Raw genomic sequence first — 17,020 nt, forward strand, 5'->3', positions numbered from 1 at the left:
CTTAATGCTCACTGCTTTGAACAAATCAGCTTTGCCCTCTCTGAAGGCAATTTGATATGACAGCCGTTAATTCAAAATAGGGAACAAAATACATACAAATCATTAAATTATAATACAAGAAACATGTTTTCGGATTTCATGGCAAGCACAACAGTGGCATCTGAAAAATATCCAGAGGGGAAAAATGAGGAAAAGCACCAGCGCTGACCTAATGAGGCCGACGAAAACATGGATCGTGAACACCACAACTGCACCACAGTGTGGGATATTATTCTTTTGTATTATCCATGAATGTGAAGTACTTTTCACTTCATTGTGAAAACTTGATGCGAGTATCACACGGTACGCATCCTAGTGTGCGCAGTAACATGCATATTAAAGAAAGTGAATGCATCACAACAGGATTGCTCATTGCTGCATCTTAATGTTAGCTCTTATCTTCTGCATGATCATTTTGGGGTACCATGGCCTTGACCTTTGCCCTAAGTGTATTGGTTTTCTTGTACATTTGGTGATGTAGGACTTATATTTACAGCTGAATCAATATAAAGTATCACCCATGTAACAAAAATGCAATATGACAATGAAGTGATGAGGAATAAAAATGTCATGTTTTTGGTACAGAAGAGCTGGCAGCTTAAAAATTGCCAAATTCAACTGACATATTAAGATCCAGAATTTAAAGTTAAGCGCAAACATGAAATTAAGCTGAGTGCCTGACTGTTCATCTCTGATGGGTGAGGAGAGTAAATTGTGTTATGAGCATGACGCTGATGGCCTGAATAAATATCGGCTGTGTAAAGCTGAGAGGTGACAGACGTCGAGCCTCTGGTGTACAAATGGCTCTGCAGGGCAGGATGACACAGCCTGAGTGCTGCGAATGACACCGAGGAACCATTTGGGACTTGTTTGCTTAAAGAGCTAAAATTTTGAAGAATACAAGTGATGCACGAACAGTAAGTCTGAGTACTAATCTGTGATATTAGATTATTATATTACACTCCTGGTTATTCTGCTGCTGCTGTTGTGTTTTTGTACTTCAAGTCATTTGTAACTTTTGTTAATTCTGTGAGTTTTTCCTCCAAGACTGGACAAAACTTTTACAATATGGGCTTCAGTTTTTTTCTTGCCAGGTCAGTATAGGTGAGACTTCATTCAAGATGTTAGAGCTAGTTAGAGCCAGCTAAAAGCTGCAACATCCTGAAGGAGGACAAAACAGACGCTTTAGTCCATTACATCAAATGCCTCTAATTTACCATGAAGTCCTTGAGGTATAGTAAGTAAATATAACCTTGTGATTGACTGGTTCTGATCTGTCATGGCTGAATGCAAATTAAGTTAATTTAGATAACATTCATGAATGAAAATGTCTTTACACTTGTCACCTTTTTGAAATGTGATTAACTGTTTTCATGCCAAACATGGAAGCAAATGGGAGTGATTTGTAGGCCGAACACACACAAAAACATCCACAAATCCCCTCTGGGGGGCTTCCATTCACAAGTTGTAACTGAATTCCATGTTTTCATCGTATGTTCAAAGAGGGGCAAAAGTTGAGGACAATAAATTCTGAGAGAGATGATGATGAAATGATGGTGTAACCCCTACTAACGTGCCATACATGCACTTGGCATGCAGCATCGACTTTTCTGACTTCTGGGCTCATACACAATATTCAGACAATGAATTTGAGTATCAACTGCTGGACAGCCTTGCACAGTGTAGAATACAACGATTAAGATTTCAAATACATCTGAAGTCCACGTTGATCCAAAGTTTAATGATGTTCCCTTAACTCACCAGTGGTTAAATTAGGTTGTGTTGTTTTAACAACCTCAACAATTGAGCTTATCCAGACTTTGCTCTGAGACACTGAGCCCATTTGCTTATTTAAAGCAAGAGGGAGAATTAAAGGTACTTAGTGGCGCACTTTACACATTTTACATCTTTTCCTAAATAATGACAAAGGAAATTGCACTTTATAGTGGAGACAGCGGGGAAATGCAACAGGGCTGTCATGAACACCTTGGATTTCTCTCATGATACGCAAACAGGAAGCCCTCCATGGACCAATTAACACAGACAGAGAGAGCAGTCAGCGATTTCCTGGGAGACCCTCCAACTTCACCAGCTACTATCTCAATCTGGTCTCCATTACAACCACATTTATCTAGATTGCATCAGGTTGCCTTTCTACAAATCTCTCAAAGCCCCGCTCATATGGTAGTTACCACTCAATGGGCATTTTGCTGAATTGCCCCTCTGTAATAGGGCTGTCCCTTTAAATGACTCAGATTAACACAGATGGACTTGTCTCAGTCCTACACAGAATGTTTTACTCCAATTCAATAAAACCTACAGAGACAGTTTCTGTAGATTAACTCCACACAAAGGACATGTTCCCCTTTGTGTGGAAACAACTTCTCAGTAGCCATTCTGGATAATGTGATTATGTGCAATCAATTCAAGTTGGATGTTTCCCTGACTGTCAATCAATACACAGACATGCTGCTCAGTGGACAAATCTTTTAGGGGCCAGACACTGCTGTCCTGTCAATATGCAAATTCAGCAGAACTGGAAATAAGTCCATTGGTTTTGGCAAAATGATACTGTCACTGAGATGCAACTCAGCAAGTCAGATGGAGGAACGGTTGGACAGGGAGGGGTGCAAAAAACAGAGGTAAGGTGGAAGGAAAACAGCAGGTATGGAGAGAGAGAGAGAGAGAGAGAGAGAGAGAGAGATGCAAATCCCATGGCAACAGCAACCAGAAAACAAGTCTAAAATAGGGGGCAGTGTCCGCTATTACTATAGCAACAGGAGAACAGCACATTCACTCAGCATCGGGATTTGCTGAGAGGAGAAAAACAAAGCTTTATTCCTCACATAATTATTATTGACAGTCTTTACAAGCAAATTAGTTTGCCTCTGACAGCTGTGTCTCACTAAATTAGCCATGAAACTGAGGATTGTCAAATATATTAGAATAAGAGTCAGCAAGAAAGGGTAACAATTCATCTCCCATTATTCACTAACCCAAGGTCATTTCATCAAGCAATGCTCAAGTAAAAAACAAGGGAAAAAAGGAGAAAAGAAATAATAATTTGACATAATTACAAATAGAGTAACTGCAGAGTAGCAAATCAAAGAGACTGTGTGTCCATGAAAACCATGGACTCTATCACAGAGTAACTTTTAAGTCTAATAATAAATCACACACACTCTCACGTACTTTTTCCCAAAAGACTTGATTTTCACAAGCTGTTCTATTTTGACAGTGTGTAAAAATGAGCTTGGAAAAACTGTAACACAAAATGTTTAAGCTTTTCTCAGCTTTAAAAACTGCAGCACTGGTATCCACGCCCGGTTTGTTTACGTGAAACATGTGCCGTCTGCGCAGAAGGAAAAAAAAAAAAAAAAAAAAAGACAACAACACGGCGATGCTTTGCCTTGCCTACCATCAACCAATACAATTTCAGATGTAACCGCTTTCAACCAATGACAGAGCGGCAGTCTGAGCACGCGCAGCCAATCGCTCTGAGCGTGGACCACTGATGCAACGGAGATGCAACATACTTCTACTGAACAACAAAGTGCGTTGTGAATCAAATAGTCCCCCTCCAAAACAACAGCACGACACGTTATGAAGTACACTCTCTGAACGCGTGTATTTGAGAGCCAAATCAAGCCTATCAGCAGGTTATGAACACTTAAATAAAGCAGTCGTCTACGCTGTCGAGCTCAGAAAATAGCGCCACTGCCCCGTTTCCTAGCAACAACGGGGTATGAAAAAGCAATGACGTGACGTAACGCGTTACAGTAATGTGATTACTCTTCGGATTACTACGAAGTATTAAACACGAAGCGAGGCAAACCACTTGTAGTTTGTGTCCCGTGTTGAAACTTCCCATTTCCATTTAATTATTTACCCTCAGTACGTGTTTAAACTCTGATTGAATATGTCCTTAAGATTTTTACAGCTAAGCTGAGGTGAAAATTAGCATCCTCGTCCCTCTGTCCAATAAGTTAACTACTGTACACCGTAATTTTAGTACATTTAAATTAAAGCAGACTTTTGTAAATAATGTTTGCTGCCTTTCTATTTACTTCTTTTTGTGTTTCTCTTTACTCAACAGGGGCAAAGTTTTTCGCCATTTCGTGGCTGTATAATGCAAGAAATTAAGTAACTGCAAGGAAGGAGTAACTGCTATTTTTTTTGCCGGAGCCCAGCAGTGAGTTTGTGGGACGTCCTTTGGTGCGACGCGGCGGGCGGGGGCGGAGGGATCTACACTCAGCAGCGCGGTCTGTCCTTGTGACGCACTTGGTTGCTAGGTGTGAATGAACTGATGCTTTCTCACAATTAAGCAGCTCCTCAGTTTACAGGTCGACCACAACAAAGCAACAACTCGTCCCTTTTGCGCTGTCCTGGATATTCCGAGCTAAAATATGGCTCTTTAAACTCGTGAAGTTGTTGGACCCGAGAAGAAGCCGTGCTTTGCTTTAGCAACGCACCACCAAGTGCTCTACATTTTTCTCTGCAATAATGGAGTAAGTCAAACTCTTCTCTGCTCTCCATACAGCTGTGTCAAGTTTGTTACTGCGTGGTTGTTACTGTTATCAATTTGTTGTGTCTGCTTGTGTGTCACACGTGGTTACATTTGCGGAGTGGTCCGTCCTTGGCTGGTTTCTCTGCTTTATATGTCTTCTAATTGAATATCTTCATATAGGCCACTTGGCTAAATACTTCATGCTTCTTTAATGACGTTCTTTCCGGGGTTTTAGGCTGTTTTGATTACAGTGCATAGCAGGGTTAATATCAGAGCTGTGTTATTATGTGATAGTGATATGGTAACTTATATTTCATGTAAAAGTACAGCCTAGAGTCTATGATCTGTAAACTAGAAATAAAGTATGGCATTTCTGTCACTTCCACACGGATGTTTTGATAGGTTTTCACTTAGATATCACATTATCGTCACCTAAATTGCTTAAGTGATCAAACAGGGTGATTAGTTTAAAAGGAACATGGGATTGGTAGCAGTTGACCTGCATTAATCCGATTTAATGATCAGTGTGTCTCCAGAGTTAATCTAGTGCTTCTTGACAACAGTAGGGCCGTTGACAGCGTCACGAGGTCCCACGTGTTTTGAGGACGTCAAGTGAATTTTGCCTTGAGACAGGTCAAAGCCCAAAGGACACAGCTCTTCCTTCTGTATCACCCACAGTCTCATTTCTGTTTTTGAACAGAAATAGTTGATTTTCAATCCTATTTTGAATAATTGATAAATGCATTTATAGATTTTTTGCAGGTGCATGTTTAGGGGAGTTAACTGTATATTGCTCACAACCCCATGGTTTTTGTATGATGATTTGCAGGTGATCCTTCACTGTAGCCCCTCGATAAACAGACGGAGTCATGTTGACAAACTTGCTGAGGATGGCAAGAGTGATATTCCTGATCCCATCAGTCGCCTGAAGAAGTTGCATCCTTTTAGCTGCACATTTCTGATCCCTGTTTGTGTTTACCCTCTAGGTTTCATTATGCTCACCCAGCCCTGCTCTCTGTGGCCCATCTGTCAGACCCTGCTTGCTCTCAGCATATGTTTGGAATTGGACTGAATCAAAGCACCAACAGACAAAATGATGGCAACATCAGCTCCTGTTTGGAAGACTCTTCGTGTCTGCCCGGCAGACCCCCTCGCTCTCTCTCACCCACAGGCTAACCACAGCCAATCACAGGGGTGCAGGGGGGAGGTGTCAGAGGAGAGTCAGCACTTAATTGGTGAGTTGCAGCGAGTACGCTTTTTTATATTTTTCCCCATTTCAGGTGGGCTCGGCACTGCAGCACATTCGTCCTTCTTGAACAGTAAGTAATAAACTAGCTACGTCTAATACACTGATACGTTGCAACTTGGAAAAAAATCTTGCTTTGCGTTTGCTATCGTTGATCCGATTATGTCTTTAGAAAACTGTTACGTGCAATGTTGGATGATTGATATTTTTGTAACATTTGCATGAACGTTGTTATTCAGCTGTGATGTTTCCCTCCACCAAACAACATGTAACGATTGCATTTATTTTCTCTCCTCAATAGGTGATGGTCTCACTGACTGGATGACGGAAGAAGTGGATTTCTCCTCGTACCTCCCAAACCCTCCTTCCCCTCCCTCCTCCACCAATGCCTCCCTTCCCCCTTCACCCCTTCAGAATGATATCCAGGTGCCCTCTGACTTGGAGGTCATGACCTCTCTGCTGCAAGAGGAACTCGCCCAACTAGAGGACTACTTCCTGTCTGAACCACTGCCAGAGAAAGGGCCGAGGCTGGGAAAATGCGACAGAGGTCCACTGCCGCCGGGTCCTCAGCCGTTCAGTCAGCTGCCATACGCATCATACTCTTCATCCAACCAATCGGAATCCAGCCCACTTCTTGTTACCCTGGCAACGGGAGAACTGGACCTGCTGAGTATCTGTGGCGGGCCCATTGGGCGATCCAAAATTCCAAGACACGCCCCGTACAGCTGCAGTCGTCCCAGTGGGTGTGGTAGGAAAAGAGTTCCTGATGGTGTGAGGTTCAGCGAAGGCTATGATTTGAGTTCCAAAGGAAGTAACTCAGGTAACTCAGTGGTGACCCTCACAGGTAACTATGGCTGTGCAGAAGACGAGCAGCTGGTAGGGAAAAGCTACTGTCTGGGTAGTGCAGTCGAGGTCAGAAGATGTGCCGTTCTACCAAAAGAAGAGAAAAATTGCTGTTTCAGTCAAGATGTCATAGGTGGTCCGAAGGTTGTTGGTGGTGGATTTGGCTTTGGTGGATCACTTGACGTCCCACACAAGAAAGAGGATCTGCTTATGTATAGCATGAGGGAGGTCAGCGGAGGCACTGGTAGCAACGAGGTGCTGAACAGTATCAAAACTAGTGTGGAGGTGACGAAAGCCAGCGTTTCTTGGAAATCAGAGAGCGGCGAAGGTTGTTACCTTGCAACACCACAGTCTGAGGCCTATCATAGCTTCTTAGGCAACATCAACGAGCAGGTGAAATCAGAAAGTCTGCAGATAGGGCAACATGATTTACACTGTAACTTCCTGGAGGATCAGGGCCCAGAATGTGTTTTAATGGCTAGGGAGAGTCTGACCTTGGAGTCTTCAGGGCACAGACAGGCATGCAGGCTGAAGGCTGAAGACCACTGTGCTTTGAAATACGAGGTGGACATCATCCCAACTGAAGGCGGTGAGCGCAAACAGAAGAAGAGAGATCAGAACAAAACTGCCGCTCACAGGTAAGATTTAGTTTCTGCTTCATGAAATTTAACTTTTAACATGATTTGACAGGTAAAGATCTAATCCTTGTTTTGCTTAATGCAGGTATCGCCAGCGAAAAAGGGCGGAGCTAGATTCTTTGGAGGAACAGTTGCATTGCCTAGAAGGGAGGAACCGGGAGCTCCGGGACAAGGCAGAGTCGGTAGAACGTGAAATCCAGTATGTCAAAGACCTGCTGATTGAAGTTTACAAGGCCCGTAGCCAAAGGCACAAGCAGGACACAACAGCGTAACACCAAGATCCTGCAAGTACATTTAAAGAGGGCGTAACAGGGAGAATGTTTGCGTCTTTAATTTTTTTTTTTTTCGTGGCGGGCGGGGTAAATGCATGCTTTGCAAATGTGAATTATTTTTTACATTTTAAATCAACACTATCCAATGCTTCCATTGCTTTCGCACTCTAATCACTTGAGCCTGCACTGTGGCATTGCAATGCTTTAAATGACAATCATTTTTAATAGATCGCGCACTGCGTGAATCTACTGATTGAAATAGGGTAATTTCTGAAGATGTAATGTTATTCGTTATGCAGGTTTAATATTTTCAATAGCCTTACATTCGAATTGATGTCAGCAATAGAACTTAAGGTTTTTTTTTCTACTTTTAATTTTTATTTGCCATTAATGTATCGCCCCTTTCAGTAGCTGAAGTAGTCATATATGTTGTTGACGTCAACATGTGAAACAGCTTCATTTCATTTTGAACTCACTGTTCAAACCAAATACTTTTCTAGAATAATTTCTGGCCTCCCTTGATCAGCGGATGATATTTCTAAATGCTATGAATATTTTAAAATTTTAGAACTGTGATTGAAGTTGACTTTACAATTGCGGAATGAACTGCTGATCCACAGAAGAGCAGAAAACTTCGCAAAAATGTAGAATTTTTAATTTCAATGCTACACTTTAGTTTTTTGACAAAGTTTGATTGACATCAGGTTTAATGCAGCCCTAAATATTCATTAGCTGCTGAGATTTGTTTGTAATTATTTTCGTGTTCCTTTTGCTGAAGGTCAGACTTCTACATTTTACCTTGCTTTATCAGGAACATCACTGTGTCTGCTGTGTTTACATTTGTTTTATTTTCCTGATATTTGCATTACTTTTAAAGTAACAAATCACCCATTTTTTCCCAGCAGTGATTGCAAATTATACATTCTGTGACCAAAAGAGTACCAATTTATTATTTATTTTGAAAGTGGAAACTCACATTTTACTGTGTTTGTGGCAATCTGTAAAATTGTCTTTTGCATATTGCAAATGAAAAAAAATCTGATTTGCAGCTCAGGATATGCAATTTGTCCTCCAGTCCTACAAAATGATTCCAGGCAGGAGACTACAGACTTCTGTGCTTCATTTTACTGGTAAAGATCTCACTGCTATTGGTTTTCCTGATGTTAAAAAGATTTTACTTATTGTACAAATATTAGAGTTTTAGCAGCCTCCCTCTGCATGTTTTTCCATAAATGTTCTCTCTCTCTCTCTCTCTCTCTCTCTCTCTCTCTCTCTCTTTATTGGAATATAAAATTTAGGATTCAGAAACAAGTCGGGGATTCTTTCTCTAAACTGCTTGTTAAGGCAATAAGTTTTCTAGGCCTCTGGCTGATCTGCACTAATTTCTATCAACTTTTGTATGTACAGGGAGTGTGTTAGCCTTTTCTTTGTAGAAAATGAAAAGAAAAAAATCTCATTAGATTATTTGTGGAGGCTTTTGAAGTGTTAGCTTTGGTGTCAGAGGATATGGTCCGAATTATTTTCCACTTCATTCGTTGCTGAGCAAATAATCACTACTGTTACTGTTAAACATGCCTCAACCGAGGATTGTTTTTTTTTTCTATGCATTTATTTTAAGACAATCTTGGACATGAGCGCCGACTTCCAGACATTTATTTCTGAGTTTGTGTCGCTTTTGGAAAGAAATCACGTCACATTGTTGGGTCCCCTGCGGTGTACTATCAGCTCCGATTGTTAAAACCAAAAACGTGTAATGACAGAACATTATAACGCTTTGTAATTTCACGTTAATTTCATTATACATCCATATTTCCTTTGTGTCAGGTCAACTTTTTTCCTCTTAAAAAATAAAGTGTGTCATCAACTCAGTCCGTTGTTTTTTCAGAGGTTTTCTCTCCGAGTTGAAGAATTGACTGGAACTGACTATTTCCTGCACCGACTCTGTTTTAATCACCAGAAATTAGTCCGCTCACTGAAACCAAGAGATATATTTCTTATTTTTGACAAACTGAAGTCCAAACCTGCAGGGCCTGACGGAGGCGGACGAGCGCGCGCAGACACTCAGGAGGAACGCAAACTTTCATTATTGTGTCCTCATTAATGGGCTCTTCGCGTTTAGTCCGTGCTACGCTGCAAAATGAACAGATTAACGGAATGAATGCATTTAACGTCCAACGATCCGAAAAATGCCTGTTTGCTGTTTGGAGAAAAAGAAAAGCCGTTTGTAATGCCCCGACAGTTCAATAAATCAATTTTATTTATATGGTCCAAAATCAAATAACCTAAATTTGCCTCAAAATTTAAAATCCGGACAAGCTTTTTTTTTTTTTTTAACGTGTTTGATTCGGATCAGCAAACACGTCCCCTTAAAAGTCCGATACACTTCAACAAAGATGAAGCCTAAAACCCTGAACCTGCTCCTCTGTGACAGGAACACCTCTGGCACTGGAGTTAATACATGCACGTTTTTCTGCTCATAACGACTATTCACGATGACTGCTGGAGAGGATGAAAGGTCGAAAGAATCTGTGCACTAAATAAGAAACGCTGCCGTACTTTCTGGGTAAATTTGATAACTGTTACGTTTTTTTTTTTTCTTGTGAAATTTGACCTGTGTCATGAAAAGAAAAATACTGACGAACTCTTATTTCAACATACAATCACGACATGAGTCATTCCAACCAAGAAAATCATTAAGTGACTTTTTATTGTAATTTGCACCATTTTCATTCACTGTGCCATAAACTCAGATTTATTTAATTTCTTAGAGACGAACTTAAGACAAAAAAAAAAAAAAAAAAAAGCATATAACTATTGTTCAGTAGTCCTCTACTGAACAGAAAGCAGTATTGTAAGCAAGGAAGGAGAGTTATTTACACTTGGCAGTTTAATCTGCTTATTCCTGGTGAACAGGACTCACTTACAGCTGTCCAATCAGCTGATGATAGTCACATTGTGGAGGTGCGTGTTGTGAAGCCTGAAGAAGTTTCTTACTGGCATCGAGGGATATCAGGACCTTCAAATAAATACAAAAGAAAATGACCAAATTTGATTTGATGTGTTTAAAGTGCCATCACATGCACAGAGGTATGGCTGAACGAGGAATAACATTTGACTAACCCATGAAAGAAAATGTAATGAAACACAACCAGAAAACAAACTCATATAAAGAAATGAAAGAGCTCAAGGCAATACTACTGATTAAGAGGTAAGTCTTGAAGGCACTGAAAAAGAAATAGTGGAAGTTGTCTTAAGACGTCCCTCTAACCAAATTCTGAAAAACAGAAACGGAATCATCCTAATGTTGACATCTGCCCTGCTGTAACCTGCTCGTTTCATTACCTGACGTGTTGCCTCCTGCCTGCTGTACAGGCACAGGGTTGCTATGGCAGCTCGTCTCACTGCATTATGGGAATCCGTGCATGCAGCTCTCAGAAGTAAGCTGGACACGTCTTCCTCCAACAACAAGGACACAGCACCATCAACACTGACCAGGTTTCCCAGGGCCGCACAACAGTGACGACGTGTGAGGGCATCGGGGTCAGTGATCAGAGACGCCAGCATGGCCGCTGTCCTCCTGGCTTCCTCTATCCACTTGCGCCTCTCCTCATCATCCACTCCCTGTTCTTCTATCGTCGCCAACTCTCTTGCTGCTTTACTATGTGAACATATGTGTTTATTTGGTTCTTTCTCTTTGCCCCACCTTGTAGTGTCACTGCCCTTTCCATTGGACCAACCCATTTTAAACCCTGCCCCCGCTGCAATATATCCCAACCAGCTCCCAACTGCCCTGCAAGCCGTCCGCCGGACAGGCATGCAGGAATCATGAAGACAGTCTATCATGCTTTTGAAAATGTCTGGTTTCAGGGTGTGCAGAGTAGGAGGCCTAAATGGATCCAAATTTCCCAAAAGTCTACAAGTGGCAGCCCTGATCTGGTCATGAGAGTGTGCCAGCGCCTGGTGCAGCACTGAGGCTTCCAGGTGAAGCTGAAGGTGGCCAGGCGGAGGGGAACAGCGGGCTACTTGGGACAACAGAGTCAGGAGCTCAACGGCAGAATCCCACAGAGCATCCAGCCGCAGCAGCTCAGACAGCAGAGAGCTCGCAGTTCTGGTTTGCGGAGTCTGGTGTTTGGGGGCAGGGAGCTGGCTGTTCCTGGGTGGTGCAAAAAAGCCACAAGCGGCTTTTCTGAGGTGGGAAACGGAGCGACTGGGGTCACCCAGGAGCAAACGGCTCAGCAGGGAGAGAGGCAGCTCCAGCAGCAGAGGAGGAAGAGTTTGAATTACCTGCCAAAGCAGAAAAAAACAAAATCATCCAGACAACTCGTCACAGATCAAACAGCTGACAACAAACAACATGATGCTCTCACAAGAGTCATTAAGATGTACAGTTGTGTGTGTGCCTGATGTGAGCCTATTGCAAGAGTTATCCTTTGTTGCATCAGAGAATTATGTTTGTCAGCGAGGTCTTTGCCGGAGCATGGGAAGGCCCTAACCTGCATGAGGCTCGCAATAATACCACAACTGTCATACAAGTGGAAAATCGCGGATATGGTGTGTGAAGGCAGGTCCAGGGCAAACGGGAAGCACAACAAATGGCAGCTCAACACGGACACGCTGTCGTGACTCAGATCCACCTCGAGTCTCTCAGGACCGCCTGCAGCAAACAAATGAAGACTGTGGGGTATAAAAGATGTAATCGTTAGCTCCAGGCGTAGTAGCTGTAGATTGGTGGCACAAATGAAACAGTAAGTTAATTAGAAACACCAACCAGTCAGTGCCCAGCAGCTGGCCAAGAGTGTGCACACATTTTGCTTCGCACTCAGAAAACAGAGGGATGCACGAGTACGGATCCTTGGTGAAGACAAACAGCGCGATAGACAGAAAGGAATACAGACCTGATGTAAAAAAGGAAATGAAAATATAATAAAAAATGTGTACAAAACTGTTTTTAATACGGTGGGATTCACAGGATACATATAGTCACCATGTGCTGAGCAGAAGTCTGTGCCTGGTGTTGTCTTTGCTAGTGAAGCACCAATTCCTTTCCATAGATCCAGAAACATTACTGGATCTAAACATGAAGATCCAGAGCCATTTTCATGCTGTTAAAAGAAAAAAAAAAACACCTTAAAAAACTGCAGTTCTTTGTCTGGTTTTCATCCAGTCAAATGTTTTATCACATTGAAATTATGGTCTGACCTCAGAGAGTGCGTGTAGGAGTAAAGACAGGAGGCCATCGCAGAGTCCCCAGCCAGACAGAAGAGAACGCCGGGGCTGACAAGGCAGAGGAGACAGTGGTGGATCACTTTAAACTTGCATCAAAAACTGTCAAATTGTTGCCAAAATATATGAATGACTCATTCAGTACCTCAAATGAACCCAACAGCAGTGTTTTCAGCAACGAGGTTAGACTGTCCACATCAACTCCAACATCAACATGTTGTGTTAACAGAGACAAAACGGAGGCGGCCAGAGGCTAAAGAAGAAATCACAACTGTAAAACTCATACAACCCTGATTCCCAAAGGGGAGCAAACTGTGAAAAAGCTGATAACTGATGATGACATTAAATATATTGTCTTTCCACTGTTGCACACAAACAGGATTAGCAAATTCTCACACTCTGTTTTATTTAAGTTTTAAACAGAGTCACAACTGTTAATACATTATAACTGTAATGAGGACTTACTGCCAAAGAAATGAGGTTCGGTTGGTTCAGAATTGTGATGAAGGGCCTGGTGAACTCTTCCAGTCTGCAGTCACAGAACAGATGATGAGCTGCAGCAGTTGAATGACTGAGGCAGAAGACACTCACTTCTATTCATACAACATTTAACAAGTAAGCAAAATCAGCTTCAGTGAGGTAAAGGGATAATCAAACCTATGTTCTTCTTCTATCCAGTCACAGTGCTTCTCCCAATAGACCACTAGCACAATAATAATTTCTCCAAGTGTTGGCACACTCCATGTTTGCTGAGCAGGAAAAAAAAGAACAAAAGGTATATAAAAGTCAGTAAATATGGTTGCAAAAATAATGCGTTGTTGAATATGGTTCCATTCCTGAGCAATGACCTTGATGAAACTTGAGTTTTCAACAATATCATGGACTAGGTCAAATAAGACATGTGGCAGTCCAAGTTCCCTGCCGACGCGGTACGAATTCTCCGGGTCAGAGGTCAGAATCAGGTTGCGCAAGACCTGCAGCGGTTTGTCAATCCGCCATGCTTCTTTAACCACGCCGCCTGTTAGCTGACCAGACAAAAGAAAGAAACAGAATGTTAAACAGCTAGAAGGTAGAATCAATTCATGCTCAGTTGAAAGTTGTGCCTAATTACCTGAGTTTTAAATGCCAGGATCTTGGATTTAAGTTGAGGCGTGATGGCGCTGCAGTTTAACGGTTCTTTCTGCTGCTTGCTTGGGTCTGATTTTTGGGCCAGCTTCTCCCAGTAGTCCTCACTGTCTGCATCCTGGAAAAACAAGAAATTATGGTCATACTTTATATTAAGCTACACATATTCACCATTAACTAGTTGCTTATTAGAATGCATACTAGTAGCATGTTAGCTTTTTATGAGTCATTATAAAGCACTTATTAATGACGTATTCTGGGGGTTAGAAGGTTAGGGCTATGAAGGGTTAGGGTTAAGTTATTAAGGTCATAATTCATGTGCACCAAGCTCCTTACTTATTATCAATAAGCAGTAATTAGGAGCTTACTGAGGGGAAAACCCTTCGTTAATGGCTTAGCACTTGTAGAATATAGTATAAGTCCTTTATAATGACTAATAAAGAGCCAATAAAAAGCAACTACTTAATGATGAATATGTGTTGCAGGAATGATTGATATTGTCGGACACATTTTCCTTAAAGAAAGCGACCAGTTTTTTTATTATCAGGACATATTTGCAACTGGAAGAGCATATATTTGGAAAATAGCCATGTTTTCTATTGAGAAAGCAGCCAACACTAACCTGCCAGCGCAGTGTGCTCCGGCTGTCCTCACTGCATTTCCGCACTACTCGTGGTCCCACTTCTACAGAGGGGAATTCCTGTTCATAGTCCCTGCTGATCTGACTCCTGCAGAGGACATGCACGTAACTGTGAACACACACATTATCTGTTTGGGTAGTGCGTCTTTGTTGCATCTTTGTTCTAAGTTTCCATGAACACCTGTGTTTTGATCTCACGCCGGCTTGATCCTTTGGGCTGAGGCTTTGACTGGCAGCTGTCATGATGGAGGGACCTGAAGCAACATAGACATCACTGGAGGGGGGCTTGGCTCTAGGGGATGCTGCTGCCGTCGTAGGGTCGGCCCTTTCATTTCCTACTCCATCCTTCTTTTTCTGTTAATATACACAGTACAGCCTAAAGCTCCTCCATGAATTTCCACATGAATCTAAGAATGAGAAATCAATTTGTGACTCACTTTCACACCATCGCTGCCCACTGGTTTCCCTCTGTTGCTGTTGTCCTTCTGTTCCCTGGCCTTTCGCAATAATCTGCTCTCTCCAGAAGTCGGCACTGTCTTCGCCGCCGCTTGTTGAAGTTTCAGCGCCAGCATGTCTGGGCTGGGTGAGACTGTCAGGGGGCTGAAAACACTTGTGTCTGACAGCACTGTGCCAACACATCAATGTTAACTGTTAGGATCATCTCAAAAACAGACCAACATTATGCATATTTGGATAGTTTCCATTAGACTCAATCATCACCTAGAACACCATCAGCGACAAAGGGATGGTGCAGGAGCTCTGGCCATGACAACCGCTTCTGAGGGTCTTTGGTCAGCAAACCTTTCAGAAAACTCTGTCAGGGAAACATAAAATAAGCACTTTGATTAAGGCCTGTTTGTCAATGTCGAAAACCTTATGTCTTGTCTCAATTGGTTCCTTTTACTGTGGAAACCAGGAAAATGTGGTCAGTATTTTTGGTGAAAATATGAGGATTTGACTCAAACAACTCACGAAGACAAGGCAACAGGCAACACGTTTGAGACGTCTTTATACAAAGCAGATGTTTGTGCTGACCCAACCATGATATAGCAGTACTAGTCTGTATCTGTACTGTACCGTGCAGGTGTCGCTCATCGTGTCTGGCCATTTGACTGGGTCCCTCACTATAAGCTGCACCAGGTGGAAGATGGAGTTAGTGTAGAACGGAGGCGCCCCCGTGTGGAGTTCATAGAGGATGCAGCCCAGGGACCAGAGATCAGCAGTGTGGTCATATGGCTTCTCCTCCACCAGCTCAGGAGACATGTACAGTGGCGTTCCCTTGATGGAAGTCAGCACCAAGGTGGAGACACTCATGGCCCTGGCAAATCTACGGCAGGATTGCATCACATACGGCTTCTCTACGTGGAAATGATTCATGCAGCTATGTTTTCTTTAAAATGATCAACATCTACCTACCCAAAGTCACACAGTTTCACCACTCCACTTTTCCTCAACAGTATATTTTGTGGTTTCATGTCACGATGAAGAATGCGATGGGAGTGTAAATAATACAGAGCTGAGACCAGCTGGCAGGCAATCTCACGGACCTTGAAAGAAGGGAAGAATGAGAAAATGTGAAGCCATTTCTAATGTAATGTCTGGCATAACACTGGGTATTGTACATGCATACCTGGCTCTCTGGTAAGTTCCCATCATCCTCAAGAATCTGGAACAACTGACCCTCTGCATACTCAGTTACAACAACCACCTGATATAAGCATATAAATTACAAATCATGGATTATAAACTCAGACATAATCAGTTTGGTAGACCAAATAATCTAAGTGATAGCAACTGTTTGTAATGCATTCTGTGTGTTTTAGACTGAAGATTGGAGTAAACATACCTCAGTTTCAGTCTCAAAGCTATCGAAGAGTTGGACAATATTTGGATGTTGAAGCCCCCTCATGATCTCGATCTCCCTCTTGAGGTTTCGCAGCTCCTTATCAGACCGACCCACCTTTGGCATGAACTTCAGCGCCACCACCTAAATGAACAGACGGTGTAACTGTGTGACTGAAGAAACCCACCCAACAGCTTGCAAACCTGCTATTTCTACACATTCCTACTTACTTGGCCAGTAAATTTTCTCCTTCCCTTGTAAACTCGACCAAAGGAGCCCTCTCCCACCAGCTCCAAAACGTGATACAAATCCATGTCGGCGAACAGGAGGCTAACGTTAACTTACAACTGACAGAAAGTACACATTTATTAGTAGACACGCGGCTTCTGGTATGTAAATATAGAATACCTTAGATACCTTAGATTTTATAAACCAAAGGTTTTTGCTAATAGCCTCGTGTAGCTGCTACTGTTTGTTTACTGAACAGTACAGTTTAGCTTTGAGTGCCACTACTTTTTGGATACGGCACCAACAAATATGATACACGCTAGAGAGCAAAGCTAACAGCCGTTTCACAAAAGTTATCAAAATACAGAAAATTTGACTCGCCACACATATATACTCAGTATATATACTCAGGGATA

At 42.2% G+C, this 17,020-nt stretch overlaps 2 protein-coding genes across 2 annotated transcripts; one reads left to right on the forward strand and one right to left on the reverse strand.

The window, feature by feature from the left end:
• Positions 1–4,276: 4,276 nt before the first annotated feature.
• On the forward strand, positions 4,277–9,413 carry atf5a (activating transcription factor 5a). The gene is made up of 4 exons (XM_076750925.1): positions 4,277–4,547; positions 5,533–5,781; positions 6,094–7,273; positions 7,359–9,413. The coding sequence occupies exons 2-4, from the start codon at positions 5,640–5,642 to the stop codon at positions 7,543–7,545; spliced, it is 1,509 nt and encodes a 502-aa protein (XP_076607040.1). The 5' UTR covers positions 4,277–4,547; positions 5,533–5,639; the 3' UTR covers positions 7,546–9,413.
• An 894-nt stretch (positions 9,414–10,307) lies between these two features.
• On the reverse strand, positions 10,308–16,873 carry stk36 (serine/threonine kinase 36 (fused homolog, Drosophila)). The gene is made up of 20 exons (XM_076750924.1): positions 16,607–16,873; positions 16,380–16,520; positions 16,164–16,241; positions 15,950–16,080; positions 15,611–15,860; positions 15,254–15,347; positions 14,971–15,158; positions 14,715–14,887; positions 14,516–14,621; positions 13,880–14,011; positions 13,617–13,793; positions 13,426–13,517; positions 13,234–13,297; positions 12,914–13,021; positions 12,745–12,819; positions 12,530–12,647; positions 12,314–12,440; positions 12,039–12,219; positions 10,888–11,829; positions 10,308–10,561 (listed from the first exon to the last, which is right to left on the reverse strand). Exons 1-20 carry the CDS (start codon positions 16,688–16,690, stop codon positions 10,466–10,468), a joined length of 3,357 nt encoding a protein of 1,118 aa, XP_076607039.1. The 5' UTR covers positions 16,691–16,873; the 3' UTR covers positions 10,308–10,465.
• Between the last annotated feature and the right edge of the window lie 147 nt (positions 16,874–17,020).

Source organism: Chaetodon auriga, chromosome 15, assembly GCF_051107435.1.
Source record: "Chaetodon auriga isolate fChaAug3 chromosome 15, fChaAug3.hap1, whole genome shotgun sequence".
NCBI lineage: Eukaryota > Metazoa > Chordata > Actinopteri > Chaetodontiformes > Chaetodontidae > Chaetodon > Chaetodon auriga.

What these genes read in the sequence shown, in the direction of transcription:
- atf5a (XM_076750925.1), top strand. Translation starts at nt 5,640, where the DNA reads ATGATGGCAACATCAGCTCCTGTTTGGAAGACTCTTCGTGTCTGCCCG. An exon ending in GGAGAGTCAGCACTTAATTG is followed by an intron (nt 5,782 to 6,093) that starts GTGAGTTGCAGC and finishes TCTCCTCAATAG; the next exon opens with GTGATGGTCTCACTGACTGG. An exon ending in AACAAAACTGCCGCTCACAG is followed by an intron (nt 7,274 to 7,358) that starts GTAAGATTTAGT and finishes TGCTTAATGCAG; the next exon opens with GTATCGCCAGCGAAAAAGGG.
- stk36 (XM_076750924.1), bottom strand. Translation starts at nt 16,690, where the DNA reads ATGGATTTGTATCACGTTTTGGAGCTGGTGGGAGAGGGCTCCTTTGGT. An exon ending in TGCTGTTGGGTTCATTTGAG is followed by an intron (nt 12,820 to 12,913) that starts GTACTGAATGAG and finishes CTGCCTTGTCAG; the next exon opens with CCCCGGCGTTCTCTTCTGTC. An exon ending in CAGCTGCTGGGCACTGACTG is followed by an intron (nt 12,220 to 12,313) that starts GTTGGTGTTTCT and finishes TATACCCCACAG; the next exon opens with TCTTCATTTGTTTGCTGCAG.